General features: G+C 39.9%; 2 protein-coding genes across 4 annotated transcripts in view; both read right to left on the minus strand.

Annotated features, from left to right (window-relative positions):
* The window catches only part of LOC149816154 (uncharacterized), a 58,243-nt gene extending 55,771 nt beyond the window's left edge, over nt 1-2,472 (minus strand). Inside the window, exons 1-2 of the mRNA XM_089988057.1 lie at nt 2,212-2,472; nt 1,086-1,165 (exon numbers count right to left, since the gene is read on the minus strand). Coding sequence (XP_089844183.1) covers nt 1,086-1,165; nt 2,212-2,472 — 341 coding nt within the window. The remainder of the gene's footprint in view (nt 1-1,085; nt 1,166-2,211) is intronic.
* Nucleotides 2,473-3,462: 990 nt separating this feature from the next.
* On the minus strand, nt 3,463-8,218 carry LOC149816155 (cold-regulated protein 27-like). Of its 3 annotated transcripts, XM_089986709.1 has the most exons (6): nt 7,969-8,218; nt 6,748-6,948; nt 6,361-6,670; nt 5,477-5,503; nt 4,402-4,514; nt 3,463-3,871 (listed from the first exon to the last, which is right to left on the minus strand). In XM_089986709.1, exons 1-6 carry the CDS (start codon nt 8,188-8,190, stop codon nt 3,761-3,763), a joined length of 984 nt encoding a protein of 327 aa, XP_089842835.1. In that variant the 5' UTR covers nt 8,191-8,218; the 3' UTR covers nt 3,463-3,760. The 3 variants fall into 3 exon arrangements, with proteins under 3 accessions (XP_089842835.1, XP_089842836.1, XP_089842837.1); XM_089986710.1 differs by lacking the exon at nt 5,477-5,503; XM_089986711.1 differs by lacking the exon at nt 5,477-5,503 and having other exon boundaries at nt 3,463-3,881.
* Nucleotides 8,219-21,755: the final 13,537 nt, after the last annotated feature.

The following is a 21,755-nucleotide window of genomic DNA, read 5'->3' on the forward strand; positions in this document are numbered from 1 at the left end:
CACTTTAACTTTGGTTAACCTTGAGTCGTAGCAGGAAGACGGCCAGATGAACGGAGAGCAGCCTCTTTCTTATACTATACATAATTTAAGCATGGAATACACATCCCTTGTCTGAGCTAAAATAATATGAACAACATATCTAATATTCGGCTGAGGTCCATAAAAAATAGACAGGTTTCTAACCTTCCAGATTTCCCATATGATAAAAGATACTTAAAGTATTACCGCCGCCCTAAACTGATTCAAAAATGAGTGCTTCAAAAGAACTGCCCCTTTAATCCTGTAACCCCATCCATAACCCATGCAAAGTGGGTTACATGCAACCACTAAATAATATTAAATCTCATAATTAATCTTAATGAGCCCACCATTTTTGTAGCTCTTGGGGTTCCATTTGTAAGACCCTATGGCTACACTGGATCCAGTACCTGGATTCACCACCACCACCACCATCATCCATTGCTTCTTTAAACTGAAAAGACATCAGTTAAAAAGCCTTAAGGCTTAAAGCTTGAAACTTTAGAGGCACAATACGTTGCCAGCTGATATGTACAGATGTTATTCAAGCAAAACTCATTGCTAGACATACATTTGGCCTTTGATACACTTTTCTCTCTCTTTGGTCAGTGTATTGCAGGGATTAAAATTTATTGCAGCAGTTCACTTATAATGAACTAGCTAATACTTTTGACTCCCACTATTGTATCTTTTTTCCCACAAAAAAACGGTGATAGATGTTTTATGTTAAAAAGAAAAGGATAAGAGACATCATGTCTCCTAAAACAATAGAAACAATATTTTCTGTGATGACATAAGAAAAAAAGACAAAGTTCTAGTAATGAAAATCAGATAAATGAATTTCAAGAATATTTGTTTTGGCAGTCAACAGTTAACTTTAAAATTTAAATTCAGAAAGTAACAAAATTCAATGTATGGAAACACAAGACACCATCCACATGCAATATATTAGGTCGACCATGCATTTCAGAGGCAACACATATGAGATGGACTCTGCATTATGACAAAACTAAGAAGATAAACTTCTGCCTTACTGAACTCAGAATAGCACATGACCAGGAAAGTACCTCTCACAAAGTCTAACAGGAGAAGGTGTCAATTTGAAAACGTAAGGAGTGTATCTTTTGCATTCAATGCATCTGCAACCCTGCACATCAGACACGAAATAGTTCGTCAACAAACATAATAACCAGAAAAGGTGAAAACTGCAGCGTGTCCCCAAATTCTCAGAAAATGAAGCCCCTGAAGGTGAGTGCTAATACAAAACAACGTACCAAGAGTTGCACTCCAACCACTCACTGCAAATAGAGGTAGAAAGATCCTCCCAACCTAGGCTTAATACCTCTACTTGTCTCAATTTCACCTTAAACTCTTAAAAACTATTTTCGTGTATACATTAAAAAATCAATTAAAGACAGTTTGTAACCCAAAAGTTTATTTCTAATTGTTACATGCAACCATCAAATAACTATAAAGATAAAAGTTTTTCTTCTCACTTGGCCTCCAGTTCCAGTAACTAAAGATTTTCCCAACCATATAAATCCGTAGCTTTCTGACAAGCACAGTGGAGAACTCATCATTCTCATATTGTTTCAGTTTTTTTGGTTTTTCTTATGGTTCAGTTTGATTTTGCATACACGGATCAGGTGACCTCTTATCATAATTCAAAACACAATAAAATTAGTTATATACGGATCACTCGACAATATAATGATTGAATTGAGCATCGGTGGGCCAAGGAAGCCTGATCAGCGGAATAGTACCAATAGGCCAAGAGTCTCCAGAATAACATAAATGAGGGAAGAGCATAGAGAAAGGGCAGAAGGCAATGCTTTAGCCGATCAGGTGATGAATGAATGTAAAAGGAGAAAGTAGAAGGGATCAATTGAACGATTGATGGGTGGAGAAAGAGGATTGACCCTTCAACAAGTATTAGAGAACAGTGCTCCTACACATCCAATGACATTTGGATCTACCATTTTTCACTCATAGGCAAAATACCACAGAAAAACTAGCCCACCATATATCAGATATACCATAAAACTATCATTCACATATTTTCACGAACACCATCTTCCGTTTTTGGTATGAAAGAGCCAATCATGCAACGATTACGCGCTAGAAGGAACCATCGCTCAGAAAGAGGAAAATACATGAACTAGAGAGGAAAACCCGAAGGTGGTGTTGCTTTACTTGCTTATAGCAGAAGAATTGGTGCCAATTTTTGCAGCCGTATGGGACATTCTCGACGCTGAGGGGTCTCGCGTTTTCTGGGTACTCCCCGCATCCGACGAAGATTGGGAACCACAACGAGTCGGACTCGCATACCGACCTGAGCCTTGTGCTGCAGCAGGAGAGGAAGGCGAGATCGTGGGGGCTGAGGAAAGAGAGGATGCCTTCTAAGAGCACCGAATCTGGCACCCCCTCGAGTCCACCCGCTTCTCTTCCCTCCATGGTTCCCACCCTGCTTTGCAATCTCTCTGTTGAGAGTCGATGGCAGTGGGCAACTTCGAATGCTTGACAACATATGACACGATTCGGATGGGCAGCTTTTGGGTAGGGCTGAGGAACAAGCCGAGCCGCTCGTGGCTTGGCTCATGTTGGGGGTCGTTCAAATTCGTAAAATAGGCTCGGCAAGCTGAATATAAACATTAGGTATTAGGGTCGGCTCAACTCGTAGAAGCTCCTTAGATAATAAGAAATGTATTTTAGATATATTTGACACATGTTACGTAAATTTTTTTGTAATCTTATTTTTCCCAACTCTAAAACAATGTCTTTTTTTCATAAACAAGCCAGCTTGAACTCGGCTCGTTTAACCGGGGTTGATTATGAGTTCAAACTCAGCTTGGCTCACCACAAGAATGAGCCAAGCTTGATCACTTCAGGCTCGTTCAGCTCGTTTACCAGCCCTACTTTTGGGTAGGGATGTCAACAGAATTGATATATCCAATATCCAACTTGATTCGGATAATCGAGTTCGCTTAAGAAAACTGATTCAAATTACTAATCGGATTCGGCATAAGGATATAATGACCAAATCTGAAATACAAATGCTTGTTTTACTTCGTATCTAATTATTTTGATGATAAAACCCAGTTTTTTATTGTATTATTTTGATGCAACATGAGTTGTTTTCTGGATTCCTTTAAAAACAGTGCCTGAACATAAAAAGAATCTCTAGTTTAATTAATGCATGTTTTCTACAAAACAAATTATAGAGATCATATTTGTAAGGTTTGATTTATAAAACACACTAGGGAATGTTGAAAACTAGATAGTCCACTCTTAAACTGGTTAGGAAGGACCAATATGCTAAACAGATCTGTTCCATTAGATCTAAGTTATCACGTGTGATCCCCCAATTATTTGCTTGGGGATTGAAACCACGAAAGTCCTAACAAATTCCAGGTTTGCAAAACAGATCTTGATTAGAAACAGAAAAATCCAACTTACTAGTCAAAAAATGAATCTAAACTCCAAACACCAGTTTACAAGCCAAAAACTCAAACATCACTAGCAAACTAAACATTGCAAACAAAATTGCTGTCAAACACATGCTACAGTTATCAAGGCCAACTGCACGTATATGTACAGATAGCAGTTGGCGCTTGTCTCTCCCCTTCTAATGTTTGAGTTGACATAGAACTAGCTGGTCAGTTTCACACTGATGAACTAAAACTGTCCCTTGGAAACTCTTCTGTATATAGCATCTTCTACTAGTAACCCTCCTCATAGTTGATCAAAAAAGTCTTCTGATTCGATTTCCAGATTCTTGAACACCGAGTCCGTCTTTTGCAGTCACAGATGAGAGTTTCTCGTCAGAATTCACTGACCAACTGAAAGGAACGACCTGCAAAACACTTGATGGATACACCAAGCTTAGAATAATAGCTACAAACATGGACACATGCATGACTCTGGATTTGTCTGGACTTTTTAGCAGCACTGTCAAGATCAAACATCATAGCTTCGTGTCTAATGACCCAAGTCCATGACTGACAGCGTTGGATTGACACTTTAACAAATTAAGTTTCATGAACTCCGACTAGTCACTCATCAGTTTCAGCACAAGACTTCAATTTAAAGTAAAATTTCCAACTAGCAAGCAGAATCTCATGCAGATTTTAGACCATGAACCAAAATCCTCGGTCCTTAATAACTAGGCCATGAATCTGGTAATGCGCTTTGAGCCTACCATGTATGGCAGCTCATGTGTGTGATAATTCTCAAAAGCTGTTGCAAGATCAATGGTTGAGCCGTTGAACTTGGTGACACAAACTTCTGGATATTTAAACAATGATGGCATGCCAAAAATGAATGTTAATGAAAGACATGACATGCAAACATTGGAAAGTTTATGTGTGTTTGTGTATCCATTACCTGGTCAACACCTAAAGCTTCACCATTTCTTTTCCGCAGCTTTTTTATCCGAGTTCCTTCAACTAAATTCCGACCTTTGTCTTCTTCATCTGAGAAATTTTGATCCGACACCTCTGTCCAATGATCACCACAAAATAATGGATATCAGATATAAATGTAAGACAAAGAAAGTTTTTTCCTTTGCAGTGATTAATTGCAGATTCTTATTATGGAAAATCTGAAGATCATGAATGCAGTGCACAAAAGCAGGGTGGCAAAATCTGACCCGACCCGCCAACCCGCTTCTTAACCGGGTTAGGGTTTGGCTTAAACAGGTTCGTGTCATAAACGGGTCGACCCGTCTAACCCGTTTATTAAACGGTTCGTGTTTGTGTTAGGGGTATGCCAACCCGTTTGACCCGTTTAATAAACGGGTTAGGCGGGCGGGTCAACCCGTTTACACGAACCCGTCAACCCGCAGCCCGTTTATATATATATATATATATACTTATCTATGTCTATGTTATCGGGTCGACCCGTTTAATAAACGGGTCGCTGTGTCGTGTAATCATGTCGTGTCGACCCGTTTATTAAACGGGTTAACCATGTCGTGTCGGGTTACCCGTTTAATAAATGGGTCGTGTTCATGTTTGCCACATCCGACCCGTTTAATAAACGGGTCGTGTTCGTGTTGAGGTATTCTGACCCGCCAACCCACCGACCCGACCCGATTGCCACCCTTACACAAAAGTAGCCAAGACCAAACTATTAGTTGAAATATATATATAAATGAAGCAATAATTCTAGCTTTGGACATGGAGTGCAGATTAGCTTTCAGGAAGAAGTTGAGATGCAATCAGTTTGTTGAAATCCACAATCATCAATATTAGAATCCAATACCAAAATTGGCTAATTGTGCACAGAAACCCAAAAAATTGCCGTCAAGGTTGTCAGCAAAATTAAATGTTGCTGCAAAAAACATGCTTGAGTGTAAAAAACTTTCCTTAGGAAATGAAAACCACTAAACATAGTTGAAAGGGGTCCATTCCTATGTCAGAAATGAAATAAGTGCCGACTCCTAGTGAAAACAGCTTACGGTGGCCTCCACACTCATCTGAAGATCCTGAGAAATTCATGCTTCTCTGTAAGGACCAATTTAATTCTGGATGGTTTCATATTAAAAAATCAGAACTATGGATGCTGATCGTAACCATGAAAGTTAGTTTTATAACACTATAATCATTTGAAGTTAAAAATAAAAACTTACTGATAGAAAAAAAAAGGAAATATACAACCATAAATGGAAAACAAAAATCCCATTTCACAAGCCAAGGTAGAGACATGCACTACAAATCATGATCCAGAAGACATGTATAATAATAATAGCACACTAGGTAAGAAGAGGCTATAGAGAAAATTTGAGTGCATCTTAGAAAAGCTTTAATCCAATCAAGCCGAGACTAGAGTTTCTATAAAATCGGATAGCTCCATATGGACCTTTTTTTTTACAATGCTACATATTGAGTAAGCCCAAAGAAACGTGGCCTCTGGCTGCATCCTTTTGTGAGAATAATGCAAATCAGGAATAAAAAAATGCTTCTGTATACCTGGGTCTAAATTGAGTACCAGGCCCATCTTAACCAGCTTTGGTTCAGTGAAGTCATTGCATCACGAAGCTCACAACCATCAAATATGCATATTGCATGCTTCATGTTTCAAAACTAGAAGCTTCATTGTAACTTGTCTGGGATTAATTGGCTACTATTTGGTATAATCAGCTTTCTAGAAAATGTAACAAAGACAAATGCGAAATGCAGCATGTTGATTCAACGACTTGTAGGATTATTGCTTAAAAGGCAAGTTTCCAAGACTTCTTTATCAGTTGAAAGGGAATCTATTGAGACATACAATCTTAAAATGCATCCATCTAAATGACATAAACTAATAATTTAATCTAGCTCAGAAGATCACGCAGGGTACCTGTATTGTTGCCAGAGGTTTTGTGCAAACGCATGCGAAGACAATGACTAGGAATCTGTCTGAGACTGGTTTTGGGTGCATTTGACACCCCTTCATTCCATTCACTAAGTGGACTCTTTCCAACCGCAGAAGAAGCCTTCCCCAACAATTCCAATGATGTTACTCCCTGCGTTTTACTAGATGAAGCTGATGTGAAATGCTGGATCGAAGGATTAGTGAAGAGCTCCTCTGATTCTTTTTTAATATCCTCTTGAGCATCGGTACCATCAAAATTAAGCTGCTGCCAGCAACCTTCTTGCAAAAGCTTGAACTGGAAGAGCAGGCAAAATTTCAGCAGCGACAAAACATGAACAAACAGGCTAAAAATTAGACAGTTCGATTTCCAACCTGGCTGATGACAGGCGAGCTGCCCGTTGTCGACTGCGCAGAACTCTGGTCCAGCAGTTTTCTCTTCTTCGGCAGCCAATTCAGCAGGTGCGAAGAAAAACCCTCTTGGTTGTGCAGTTGTCGAACGAAAGAAGCTTCCATGGAATTGATATATGAGATGTGCTTCTCATCCGTCCACTCGGTCACCAAGGACTCTGCTGTCTGTATTCCAAAGGTTCTCTTGATGAGGTTCAACAACAGAAACAATGCAGGGATACAGAAAGGAAAAGTTGACCATCATAGAGATTATTATTTCAGATTCCATGTCAATTTGTTCATGATTAAGAGAAATTAAAGGAAGACACAAGATAAAACCACTCTTGGGAAGATGGGGTTACAAAATCTAGGAAGAACAAAAATCTAGACATAAATCGACCACGATAATCATCATTTCTATTTTTCCATGAGGAACAAAGAAACCAACCCGGAGTAAGAGACCTAGTCGCGCTGCTCAATGGCTGCCAACCTACGGTCGCTTGTCCAGTGGGGTAAAACCGTGGGGCACCCCTCGGCCCCCCAAGGAGTCGCCTTGCTTCGTGGGATTGGAACCTCGACCGCCCCCGTCTAGCGGCCTAGGCCCCATCCCACTGCATCAAACCCTTTGGGGCTGATAATCATCATTTATTGAGTTCAACCACCAAAACTATTATCACCTTTGTCCTCTAACTATTAAACAGACGAAAAAAAGGAAACACCACAAGTCAGGCTCAAAATTAGGATGACTCAATCATCATTTAAAGAGATGAAACAAAAGAAACCACCAAAGTTGTTTTACGCCCTCCATAAATTACCCAGAAAAAAGGAAGGAAAAAAGAAATCAACAACAGACTTTTCACAGGAATCATATCGTGCATGCATAGATAAAACTCAGAGGCATAAAAAAGGACACAGATTCACCGTGTTCTATTACTATTTTCCAAATCTAACAAAAGAAATAAAAAATCAAAATCTAAAACCAACTTGGGGAAACATTTCTATAAGAAAAAAAAACCATCAAAGTCATCATTTTCCATCATCTCCTACAATACCAAACACCAACCAAGAAACCATCTAACCGTTCACAAATTGCCACCAACATCAGACCTTCATGCAAACCAAAAGACAAAAAAAAAAAGCAAAACCAAATTCATTTCATAGAGGTTGAAGCACAAAATAAATAAACAAAAAAACTCCATTAAATACCGCGTTTGGAGCATCTTCAGATCTGGCTGGTGGCTCTCCGCCAAGCTCCTGCGTCACCTCCGACGATGAGCCTGTCACTTCCGACGACATTCCTTCCGAGTCGCCGCCGCAAACCGGCCGTCCCTCCGCCGCCTCCACCATCCAGTCGACCGCATCACCAACACCACCATCCTCCTCCGCTACCGGCACGACCAAATCGCTACCTGTTCGCCTCGGACGCATGATTCTCCACCAAAGCCGCGAAACTCGAGAGAGAGAGACGAGAGAAGTTCGTATTCTAGGAGAGGAGGTCAGGTGGGCTTCGTAATATAGCTCTAGCGGGCACCACTTTGCACGTGTCACCATCGTCAGAGAGTGCCACGTCAGCAGAGATAATATCTGGCTGTAACTCAAGGCAGATATTTTCGCGGCCCCCTCCACGAAAAATATCCGCTCCGGTGATGACGTGGCAGTTTTCATTTTTCCAATTTTTGTCCTTGTTCTGTCTATTATGTGGGACCCACCACACCACAGCTTGTTGCTTTTTGCCCCAAAGGTTGAAGTTCTGTGTGTTCTGACTTCGAACCGAATCCAGTCGGATGGCTCAGTTCGGTTGACTCGGACATACTGAACCAGACCTAGCAATGAGCCTAGCAGAATAATCGAATCCCGTGGATGGCTCGCTCTCTCGGTTCGGTCATATCGATTGCTATGGGCTCCATTTGAACACTGATTCAATTCCGGCAACTCCGATCGACTTGACCAACTAATCGTTTTGACTTTGTTCATCCTTCTTTTCGAGCTCAGGTGAGCCAATGCAGGAAGACCCATGACTCGCCAAGAAGATATATCGACCGGGTTCGTGTCGCTCGAAGCCCCCTAGCTCTAACCCTTCAAGGTTCTAGATGAGGTCGCCTTAGCCCTTTGAGTCAAAGCCAATTCCCGAAGAGTGGGTCATTCGTGACTGCAAGGAGTAAGCCCTACCTACAAAGTCAATGTGACCGCATGAGTCCGAGCCAACGAGTCTGTTTCGAAAACAACCGAGTTGAATCGGGAGAGTCACCAAATTGTGGGTGTGGGATTTTGGCAGATTGATCAATTAATGGTGGAGATTTTTTCTTAGATATTTTTTGGGTGGTGGAAGATATTTTGGACATGCTGCTTCTAGTTGAAACTTTGAAAGGGTTTGTGATCTAACAGCTAAGGTTCGTACCGGACCCTTTTCTTCTGGTGGGGGAAGAGGGTCCAGGATTTGATCACATTGGATCCCACTAAGCCTATAGAATATGAGGTGGACGTCCTTTTTATAAGTATATGATTAGTGATTTTGTTTTTTCCTTTTTATTTTTTATTGAAAAAGATTAGTATGGTGCTGTAGCCCTTGATTAGTTGATATCAATGGTACAAGGGGGTATGGTCCTATATAGGAGTGTCAATGGGTCTGGTTTATCCAGACCCGACCCGGACCAAACCCTATAAGGTACGGGTATAGTGACAAATAATAAGACCGGATTAAGACATGGTACAGGACCTGAAGGTCCGATTAATGCATGGATATGAGTAAAGCTTGTGACATTTTATATTAGACCCAAGCTCCACCCGAGTTTCGATTAAGACCCACAAATTTTCAATGTAAAATAATAAAAAATATTATTTTACTCGGTCTGGTTCATATAATTCTTATCGGGTTCGGGTATGGTTTCTCTTATAGTAGACCCAATTAGACCCGGGTACGGACCCCATACCATGCCCAAAATCTCGCCCAAGTCTGGTTCTACCTGGGTCCAAACCAAACCTGACCCGTTGACACCCCTAGTCCTATACCTGCCAAGTAGATCCTCAACCGGATCTGATATGGTTGGATATCCGATCCGAGTCCAACATTTTACTTCTGGATATGGATCCTTAAAGTAAAAACCACATGTGCATTCAGATTGGATTTGGATATGTTCGATCGGGTTAAGTCAGAACTGGAGTTAATCTGAATTAAAATCGGATCTGATTGCATTTGTTACATGTAAATAGCTTATTTTTGTTCTTATTTTTTCAGATCTAGTATTACCACATGTATTTTGTATTTGAATTCAACGTTATCTCTTTACATCTGATTTGGGTCCCAATTCAGATTCAGATATACCATTTACATTTCGGATTCATATTTGGATCTGAAAAGATCCAGCCTGAATCTGACCCATTTGCACCCCTACTGCCAAGGTATTAGATCAAACCCTCCTCACTATGTTCTGAAACACCAATGCTTGGGGTCAGGGGAGATGGGGCTATCAAATAGGTAATCGAGCTGGTGATCGGATCCAAATTCTGGTTCTTGTGGAATGATGAAGCCACGTAGGTGATTTTGAGTCCAGATCGGGTTTTGGAGCATTCAGATCCACCAAGCCCGAGATGTTTCGAAAAAATCCGCTCTTCGGATCGATCTAGCTAGGTGATTGATCCAAAATTCTACTTATCATTGTAGGCATTAGAACTACTCAGCAGGTGGCCAGCTTCTCGGACTGGGACTCGGTACCTTTTATAATAACATTCCTCAAGTGGATTGATCACATATGATATGGGTTCCAGTCTTTATGCAAGTAATGCATTTCTCATTTCTTTTTTAATTAAGTTCCAATACTGATCCTGCTAAATATTCAATCCATTGTGGTTCTAAAGAATCTACAAAATGTGTCAACACCACCTTCTATTGGAAATGGATCGTGATCCACCTACCCACAAAAGTTAGCTCGAAATAAAAAAGTGGGCTAAGCCTCACAATTTGCTAAAATCCACCCAATGTCCAAAATTTTGATTCATGAATTTTTTACAACATTTTGCCTTTCTCGCAAATATAACAAGCTGTTCATAAATCATTATTGTGAATGTCCCCAAAATGTGTAAACTTTTTTTAATAAAAATCTTCGGGCTGGTAATGAAATGGCAGCTTTCATTTTTTCCACCATACCTCCCTTTTTCTCGATCCGCTTGTTGGTTTGCGCCCCGAAGTTTAAGTTCTGACTCCGAACCGAGCCAAAATGGCTCGGTTTGATTGACTCGAACATACTGAACCAGTCCTTAGCAATGAGCTGAGCAGAATAATCGAACTTAGTGGATTGCTTGGTTGCTCGGTTCAGTGGAATCGATTACTACAGGATCCATTTGGACACTGATTCGATTCCGATGATTCCAATCGGGTTGACCAACTAATTGTTTTGACTTTGTTCATCTTTAGTTTCGAGCTCAGGTGAACCAATGCAGGAAGACTGATGACTCACCAGGAAGATACATCGACCGGGTTCCTGTTGCTGGAAGCCTCATAGCTCTGACCCTTCAAGGTTCTAAATGAGCTGGGCTTATCCCTTTGAGTCAAAGCCAATTCCCGAAAACTGGGTCAGTCACCAGCGTCACGTATAAGCCTTACCTACAAAGTCATTGTGACCAAGTGAGTCCGAGTCAACGAGTCTGTTTTAGAAACGGTTGAGTCAAACTCAAACCGAACTGAATTGAGCGAGTCGCCTAACTGTGGACCTGGGATTTTGGCAGATTTGATGAATTAATGGTTGAGATTTTTTCTTGAGATATTTTTGGTTGGTGTACGATTTTTAAACATGCTGCATCTAGTGGAAGCATTGAAAGTGTTTGTCGTGTCAGTTAGGGTGTCAGAGGATCGGGTGGAACCAGACTTGGATCAGATCTTTGGGTATGGTATCGGGTTCGTACCCAGGTCTAATCGGGTTCACTATAAGAAAAATGATACCCAGACCCAATAAGAACTACATGAACCTAACCAGGACCATACTGGGTAAAACCATATTTTTTTATCATTTTTACATTGAAAATTTGTGGGTCTTAATCGGAACTCGGGTCGGGTCCGGGGTCTGATGTAAAATTTCACAAGCTATACCTGAGTCTATGTATTAATCTGATTTTCAGTTATGGACCTGGGTCTTAATCAGGTCTTCTTATTTATCACCATACCCGGACCCTATAGGGTTTGGTTCAGGTTGGGTCCGGGTAAACCAGGCCCGTTGACACCCCTAATGTCTGTAGACCAGGTACAAAGGTTGCCATCCTTTGTTCATTGTTATCATCGAGTCCATGTCCCCTTGTGGCATATGCCAACTAAGGTTCGTATCGGACCCTTTTCTTTTGATGGGGAACAGGGTCCATGGTTTGATCAAATTGGATCCCACTAAGCCTATAGGAATATGAGGTGGTGTGGTTCTTTTCAGAAGTATATGATTATTGGATTTTTTTCCTTTTTTATTTTTGATTGAAAAATATTAGTATAGTATTGTAGCCCTAGATTAGTTGGGATAAATGGTGCAAAGGGGGTATGATCCTATACCTGCCAAGTAGATCTCCAAATGGATCGGATATGGTTGGATATCTGATCTGAGTCCAACATTTTACTTCTGGATATATGGACCCTTTAAGAAAAAGCAGCATATGGACACTAAATTACTTCTGGATATGGATTCTATAGGTTTTCACTGTGGCGTCCTTAAATTACTGACAGTCTCTAAATGTGAAACTGTTTTAGTGTTTTTTTTTACCATTTGTCCCAGTGCTTGCACTAAGGCCAAAGTCCCAAATTTACAAAATTTGTTTTCAACTAGCTGCTGGGGGAAGAATTATCTGTGTCAAAAGTTTTCATTTTGGTTTTATATCACAATCTGAGGTCTTGAGAAAAATTTAGGGGTCTAAATGGGTCTGATTCAATTGGGATGCGGGCATTACCAAATCCAACTAATGGGATATGTTCTAATCAGAGTTGGATTCAGATCCAGACTTGAATAAGAGACATTTGAAACTGAATCCAAGTCCTACTGAGAATAAGGTAACCCAATATGACTCGTAGTCCGATTAAATCGATTATTGGCTACAGACCCGGGTCTGATCGGGTCCACTATAAGAAAAACCATACCCGGACTTTATAAGAATTACATGAACCAGACTCTGACCATACCCCATAAAAATCATATTTTTTTATTATTTTTACATTAAAAATTTGCAGGTCTTAATCGAAACTCGGGTCGGGTCCGAGTCTGGTATAAATTTCACAAACTATACCCGAGTCCATATATTAATTGGACCTTCGGATCCCAACTTGGTCTTATTATTTATCACCATACTCGGATTCTATAGGATTCGGTTCAGGTCAAGTCCCGATAAACTTGACACGTTGACACCACATGGCACATTTTTTGTGCCTTAGACACCTGATCGCCCTTGGGCCCCACATGTGACAAGCCCTATCCAAGATGAAAGGTGATCAGGTGCTCAAGGCACAAAAGTTTATGCCATGTGATGGCACCTGATCTTTTCACCCAGTCAAGCCACCAGACATGTTACCTACTTTATTGATACTGTAACTGGTTAGGGGTCTGCCGAGCCCAAACCCCAGCTTGCCTCACATATTAATCTTCTGCCTTTTTGCTGAAAATGCAACCCTTTGAAAAGGTTCTTTACTTTACTTATTTTTTATTTGTTATGGTTATCTCACATTTAAAACCTATCACTACGCAACCTCACCCTATTTGGTTATGATTTTTATTTCTTTTGAAAACTGCCTCACTTCAATCTCTTAACTTGTTAAGTTTTTGTTGTTGTGATTATCTCACATTTAGAATCCAACACGACACAACCTCACCCAATTTGGTTATGATTTCTATTTCTTTTGAAAAAATTCATCACTTCAAAAGTCTATATATGCTTGAAATTTTGTGAAGTGCAGCCAATAGGGCTACGAAAACATGCTTAGCTCATAAAGAGTTTGTTCAACTACGTGAATCAAGCTCGGCAAGCCGATCATGAGCAACAGTCAGCTCAGCTCGCATAGACTTGTTAAGTAGAAATAATAAAACGATGTATCATTTTTGGGTAACTAATCCAGTTAAAACTAAACTCGTTTAGCTTGAGCTTCTCATGAGACTCGCCACAAAAATGAACCAAGCTATGTTCGGCTCGTTTGCTGGCAAGCCAAGTTGTATACAAAAGTCCAGCAATTATACCCAATGACAATTGAAACAATCCTTTCTATATAATGTAGTTTCAAACAATGTTGTCAGTATGGGTGCTTAACGTTTCACCCCTGAATCAGTTGTTTTTAATAAATACAAAAAATACTTCAAATTATTTTCTAATATTATTTTAATGGATTTAACACATGTCACGTTTTGATTGACATATAATATTTTTTAATTATTTTTTGGCCGATTCAGAACGATTCGCTTGAGTATCGGTGGTATCGGTATCAGGCCGAATTCACCTGAATCATTAGCCAAACGATACAGGGCAGATACCGATTCTGACAACATTGATTTCAAATCAAGGAGAAAGAAATGTGGCCATCAATTCCAAAAATAACTACAATGCCCTCACATGGAAGTTCATATCAGAATTTTAGAGGCCCGATACAAGGTCATGATTTTTGTCTGGTTTCCCAACCCGATCTGAGTATTTCTTATGTATTTTTAATAAAAAAAAAAAACTGAAATTATGCAGCTCCGGGTCTTAATCGGGACCTGTAGCAACTTGTTATTCAGATATGGATTAGACAAATCCCAGTTGAACAATGATCCATGCTCATGGGGACTAGTGGCTGATTTCTTGACATACAATTGTTTTGTCAAGAGAGAATTGCAGAATCAGATAAAACTAAGATACTGGAGGATCAACCAATTGACGCTAATCTAGGAATTGGTTAGCGTCAATTGGGATTTTGGATTGGATATGATAACGTTCATATATCTATGAAGATTATTTTCTTTTCTTTACTGTAATCTTTTACTTTGTTGTAAACTATATATTTTTACCTCATGTAACAGCTATACGTACTAAAGAAAATCAGAAGATTACCTCTTCACATGGTATCAGAGCAGATACCTTTGCACCTTCAGAAACTTAGTTATCACTCAGCCGCTGCATCATGACTATTGTGAAACAGGATCTTCATCATTTTTTTCATGGCAAATGAAGATCATCCAACGATTCATTTGGAGCACGATCAAATCAGACCTCTTACATTGAAGGTTCGCCATTTTATCTTCATCATTCTGATAATCCAGGTGTTGTCCTTGTTTCTAATCTCTTGAATGGCAATAATTACGCTACTTGGAAACGAGCCGTGAAAATGGCATTCAATGCAAAAAATAAATTTAGATTTCTTGATGGTTCCATCTGCATCAACCCCAAGCTATCATGCATGGCATTGATGTAATGACATGCTTCTTTTGTGGCTCCTTAATTCAGTCACAAAAGAAATTGCTAACAACGTTATATACGCTGATACAGGTCGAGCAATTTGGCTCGATCTTGAAGAGCGATACTCAAGGCAATTCAACCCACATTTTTTACTTAAAAAAACTCATATCAGATTATCAGCAAGAACAAAATTCCTTGTCCACGTATTTTACAGGGTTAAAAACCCTATGGGATGAACTGCAGTTTTATTTGGACATACCGAACCCCACTTGTGGGGCATTGAGAGAACATAGTTTGTATCATCAAAAGGAAAAAATATTTCAATTCATCATTGGCCTGGATGACTCATATAACACCATTAGGAGTCAAATCTTAGCCATTGATCCTATTCTCAGCATCAACAAGGTATATGCAATGGTCCAGCAAGAAAAAAGACAATGCTTATTTCAATTGATTGTTCATCAAGTCGATTCCACCGCACTGAATGTGCGTGTCAATCGGATACAAGTTCGATCAACAGGACAAGGGCGAGGACATGGATGACCTAAATGCCATCACTGTGGCATGCTCGGTCACATAAAAGCACGGTGTTATGTACTTCACGGTTATCCCTCACATCTCCAACAAGAAAAGCACAATACGAAGTCATTCGGTTCAAAGGAGCCTCTAGACACCATCACCGGCCCCAAGGCATGTTTCTCTACAGCAGCAAGTGATACTCAAATTGATGCCACATCCACGTTGACCAAGGAACAAATAAAGCAATTGTTATCGCTTATCTCTTTGGATTCCAACACTGCAACTGCTAACATGGCTAGTAATCATCCCTATTCTGCTCTTTGGATCATAGATATCGGAGCATCCAATCACATGACATCTGGCCTATCATTGCTTTGTGATGTCCATACTTTTTCTAGTTCTAAACCAGTTAGACTACCTAATGGCCAAACTATACATGTTACACACTATGACACAAGTCACATTTCGAAAAATCTCATTTTATACAATGTCCTTTATGTTCCTAATTTCCAATTTAATCTTCTTTCTGTCCATAAACTCACTGACTCTCTTAATTGTGTTGCCATATTCTTCCCAACGTTTTGCATTTTTCAGGGGCCAACCAAGAAGACGCTAATTGGAGCAGGTAGTTTGCATGACAGATTATACCACCTCCACACTCCCACCATTTCTTCTCAAGCCATGTCTGCTGCGTCCCCAAATAAATATACTATTTGGCATGAACGACTCAGTCACCCATCCAAGGAGCGACTTGCTCAATTAGCTCGAGATCATAATTTTATAACCAATTGTCCTTTACATATTTGTGATGCATGCCACCGTGCAAAACTATCACATTTACCTTTTTCTGATAATAATTTTAAGAGTGATTTCCCTTTTGATCTCATTCATGTGGACATTTGAGGTGGCTACGCTACACCATCACACACTGGTGCACGATACTTCCTTACCATAGTAGATGATTTTTCCCGCTACACAAGGGTTTATTTGATAAGATTTAAATATGAAACTTATTCTCTCCTAGTTAAATTTTGCAAAATGGTCAAAACTCAATTCCAGTTGCTCATAAAAAAAAAATCATACGGATAATGGTATATAATTTCTCTCTCACATGACACAATAATTTTTTCTGACAATGGCATTTTTCACCAACGCACTTGTGTCAATACCCCCATCAAAATGGGTGTGTTGAGCGCAAACATCGGCATCTCCATGAGGTCCCGAGCATTGCGTTTTCAAGCTTGCTTACCAATTCATTTTTGGGGAGAATGCATTCTCACCGCCACCTACCTCATTAATCGCATTCCCACTCCACTTCTTCATGGAAAAACCCCATATGAAATGTTTTTTCATAAAACTCCATCTTATGAACACTTACGCATTTTTGGTTGTCTTTGTTATGCTCATGATGCAAATCCTCACAAAGATAAATTTTCTGCACGAGCTAAATGTTGCATATTTATCGGTTACCTGTTTAGTCAACACGGTTATAAAGTTTTTATTTTGATGTTCATAAGTCTTTCACTAGTCGAGATGTCATCTTTCATGAAAATGAGCTTCCTTTCAGAAATCATGAAACCTCACCAATCCCTCCTAACCTTGTCCTCTCTTCTCCTATACTTAATGAAACAACCGATGATTTTCCTTCACCATTTGAATCTCTTAGTTTTCCACCAACTAAATCCACCCCGGATAGCGCACCTGCTCTATCACCTCTTCCACCACTATGTCGCTCAAGTCGACCCCACACCCGACCTCACTACTTGACCGACTTTGTGTGTAATTCCGCCAGCATTCTACCCGCCTCAAACGGTAAGTCCCCTACCTCCCTTTATCCCATCACCAGTTATTTACAACAACAACAACAACTACGCCTTAATCCCAAAACAATTGGGGTCGGTGATATGAACCAAAAAAGAAAATCATTCTGGGTCTTCCACATGAATCCTTCTCCTCCAATCATTTTTATCCAATGCCATGTCCTCGGTGAGGATCAAAGCATTAATATCTTTTCCTATCATCTTCATCCATGTCTTCCTAGGCCTACCTCGACCTCTTTTAACTAATATATTTTCCCATTTCTCCATCCTTCTAACTGAAGCATCATTAGGCCTTCGCCGAATATGTCCAAACCACCGTAAATGATTCTCTCTCATCTTATTTTCAATGGGTGCAACGCCTACCTTCTTACGTATCTCCTCGTTCTGAATCTTATCTTTTATTGTATTTCCACACATCCATATACGCATACGCATCTCAGCTACACTCATTTTTTTAATATGATGTCTCTTGGCAGCCCAACATTCCGTACCATATATTAAAGCGGGCCTAATTATCGTCCTATAAAACTTTTACTTCAACCGCAATGGCATTCTACGATCGCACAACACTGCAATTACACTTTTTCATTTCATCCAGCCAACCTTTATCCTATGATTTACATCTCCATCAATTTCTCCACACTTTTGAATGATAGATCCCAAATATTTGAAACAGTCATCCACCGGTATTTCTTGCTCACCAAGCTTCACTACACTCCCATCACTACTTTGTTGCTTACTAAACTGATATTCCATATATTTTGTCTTACTCTTACTCAACTTAAAACCTCTTGCTTCCAATGCTTGTCTTCACAATTCTAACTTAGCATTAACCCCAGCTCTAGACTTATCAATCAAAACAATATCATCAGCAAACAACATACACCACGACACATTTTCTTGAATTGATCTCGTAAGCTCATCCATCACTATAGCAATTAGGAAAGGGCTTAATGCAGATCCTAGATGTAACCCAACCGTTATAGAAAAATTGGTTGTCACCCCTCCACAAGTGCGGACATTAGTTACTACTCCTTCATACATATCTTTAATTATACTAATGTACTTGAGAGAAATATCTTTCTTCATCATTGTCCACCAGAGAACGTTCCTAGGTACTCTATCGTATGTGTTCTCCAAATCAATAAAAACCATATGCAAATCTTTGTTTCTCTCTCTATTTCTCTCAATAACTTGTCTAAGAAGATGTATAGCTTCCATAGTTGATCTTTCAGGCATAAAACCAAATTGATTCTCCGATATCATGACAACCTTCCTCAACCTAGACTCAATCACCCTCTCCCAAAGTTTCATAGTATGACTCATGAGTTTCATACCACGATAGTTTGTGCAATCTTGTATGTCACCCTTATTCTTATATAGAGGCACCAAAGTACTCTTCCACCACTCATTAGGCATCTTATTTGTCGGCCAAATCTTGTTAAAAAGATTTGTCAACCATTTTAAACCTTTCTCTCCCAAGTATTTCCAAGCCTCGATAGGTATACCATCTAGGCCAACTGTTCTTTTTTATTTTATTTTCTTCAAAGCCTCTGCAATTTCTTTCTTTTGAATCTTGCGCATGAAGTCACGATTCATCTCATGAAAAGGAATGGAGAAGTCTCCAAGATCATGAGCATGACTTTCATTAAATAGCTTATCAAAATAATCTTTTCATCTTTTCTTAATCTTCTCATCTTTGACTAAAACCCTTTGTGTTTCATCTTTGATACATCTAACCATACCTAGATCCATTGATTTCCTATCTCTCATCTTTGCAAGCCTATAAATATTCTTCTCGCCCTCTTTGGTATCCAACTTGTCATAAACCTCCTTATATACCTTATCCCTCGCGTTTCGAACTACTTTTTTAGCTTCCTTCTTTGCTATCATATACTTCTCCAAATTCTCATTATCACGACTCTTACTTAGATTTCTATAACACTCTCTTTTAACTTTAATAGCTAAATTGACATCCTTGTTCCACCATGATGTATCCTTACCTATCGGTGCACCGCTTTTAGACTCACCCAATACCTCTTTAGCTGTCGTTCTCATGCCACCCGCTATCTTATTCCACATTGATTCTGAATCCTCCTCGAGACACTAATCAGCTTCATTAACTACCTGCTCTATAAATATTCCTTATTTAGCTTCTTTCAGTGCCCACCACTTAATTCTAGGATCTATCATATATCTATCACTTTTGCGGCATTGTCTAATTCTAAGATCTAAAATTAAGACTCTATGTTGTGTGGCTACACTTTCTCCCGGTATAACCTTACAATCGATGCAACAAACCCTATCTCTCTTTCTAAGTAGGAAAAAATCTATCTGACTCGTATTAACCCCACTTTTAAATGTTACTAGATGAGACTCCCTTTTCCTAAACCAAGTGTTTGCTAAGATCATATCATAGGACAAACCAAAATCTAAATTTCTTTCTCCACTTTCGTTTCTTTCTCCTATACCATAGCCTCCATGGATACTCTCAAATCCATCCCTACTAATGCCTACATGTTCATTAAGGTCACCGTCGATGAAAAGCTTTTCTCCATAAGATATCCCTTGTACTACTTCATCTAAATCTTCCCAAAATTGACACTTAATAGAATCATCTAAACCTACTTGAGGTGCATAAACACTAATAATATTAATAATATTCGTACCTAATACTAATTTAATAAGTAAAATTCTATCACCCTTCCTACGGACCTCAACTACATTATCTATAAACTCACGACTCATAACAATTCCTACTTCATTCCTATTCCTATTTATTCCTGTATACCAAATCTTATATCCCCAAGGTTCTATCACTTTTGCTTTCTCACCTACCCATTTGGTCTTTTGTAGACATAAAATATCGATCTTTCTCCTACACATAACATCTACTAACTCATGAACCCGATGATGGTGCTCCTCACCCTATCTCATGAACAAGTTCAACCCACATGATTTACCCAGGTTTGTACTTCTTTCATTCAAAAATATTGGAAACTGGAATGCGTATGATGTAGGCCAAGCTTCAAATTCTTATAATATGACGTGCAAATTATATTTAGGGATGGCAGTGGAACCGGGGGGGGGAACGTCCTGCCTTGCCATGTTTGGATCGGGGATGGTGGACATGAAACAAGGATGGAGGTTAAAATCAAAATCCATGTGAGGATGGACTTATGCTTTCCCCCACCCCACCTCGCCGGGTTTGGACCGGGGATGAATGACATGAAATGGGAATGGAGATTAAAATCAAAACCCGTTCGGGGATGTAACCAAGGATGGAGGGCAGGATTTTGAGACGGGACAGGGGTGGAGACCTTGTCCCCTGCCCCCGCCCCGGTCCACTGCCATCCCTAATTGTACTTGGGCACATCAACGTTGATTGGTGACTGAAAGTTGGTCATTGGGTTGGGGATCAATATTTTTCCTAACCTGCATCCCAATATCTCGTTTTCCAATTTTCTGGATATGAACTATTTCTTTTGATATCATTCTGAACTATTTGAATAAGCAGTAATTGTTTGTCTTGGCCATTCCTACAGTCTTCAACCTAAAATATGCAGCTCAAGTGTTTAACGTGGGGAGCTCGCCCCGGGTTGCCCAAGTGGTGAGAGTCATCTTCGAAGAATGGTGAAACCCTATCTTGCCCAGGATTGATTCCCCCCTTGGGATCATACTGGTTGCCCGGTAGGTGTCCTTTGTGGGCTAGGGCACTCACCCAGGTGGGATCATTGTGGGTGTCCTTTGCGGGCTAAGGCTCTAATTGGGAGCCTTGCATTGAAATGGGAACACTATTTACATGTGTGGCCAAAATCTTGTGTTGTCAAAAGTATCCTCTTTTGAATGTTGTTGAAATGTGGTGTTAGAACTGCCAACTCTATTCCCAATACAGTGTTTTGTCAACACGCTTCTCCCAAACAGCAGAGAGCATGCATAGCACATGGGGAAAATGCAACATACCTCTGATTCAAGGCTCCCCACCTTTGTAGGCCACAATGCAATTTCATAGCTCATACTACACAATTCATTAGTTCACCCAGTTTTTCTTTTTTCTTTTTTTTAAAGGCAAGCTAGGGTTAGGCAGACCCCCACCAGTTATGATTCAACCTACTACTGGGTTTTGAACCTACAACGTCCCACCGTAAGGAGACGTGCACTGACAACTCCTACCAACCAAGCGGAGCCCCCGCGTTGGTAGTTCACCCAGCTTTTCAGACAAGTGGATGTATCCAATCACAACTAATGACATAAAAATGTAATAATTTT

Source organism: Nuphar pumila, chromosome 14 (assembly GCF_984573655.1).
Source record: "Nuphar pumila chromosome 14, dmNupPumi1.hap1.1, whole genome shotgun sequence".
Lineage (NCBI taxonomy): Eukaryota > Viridiplantae > Streptophyta > Magnoliopsida > Nymphaeales > Nymphaeaceae > Nuphar > Nuphar pumila.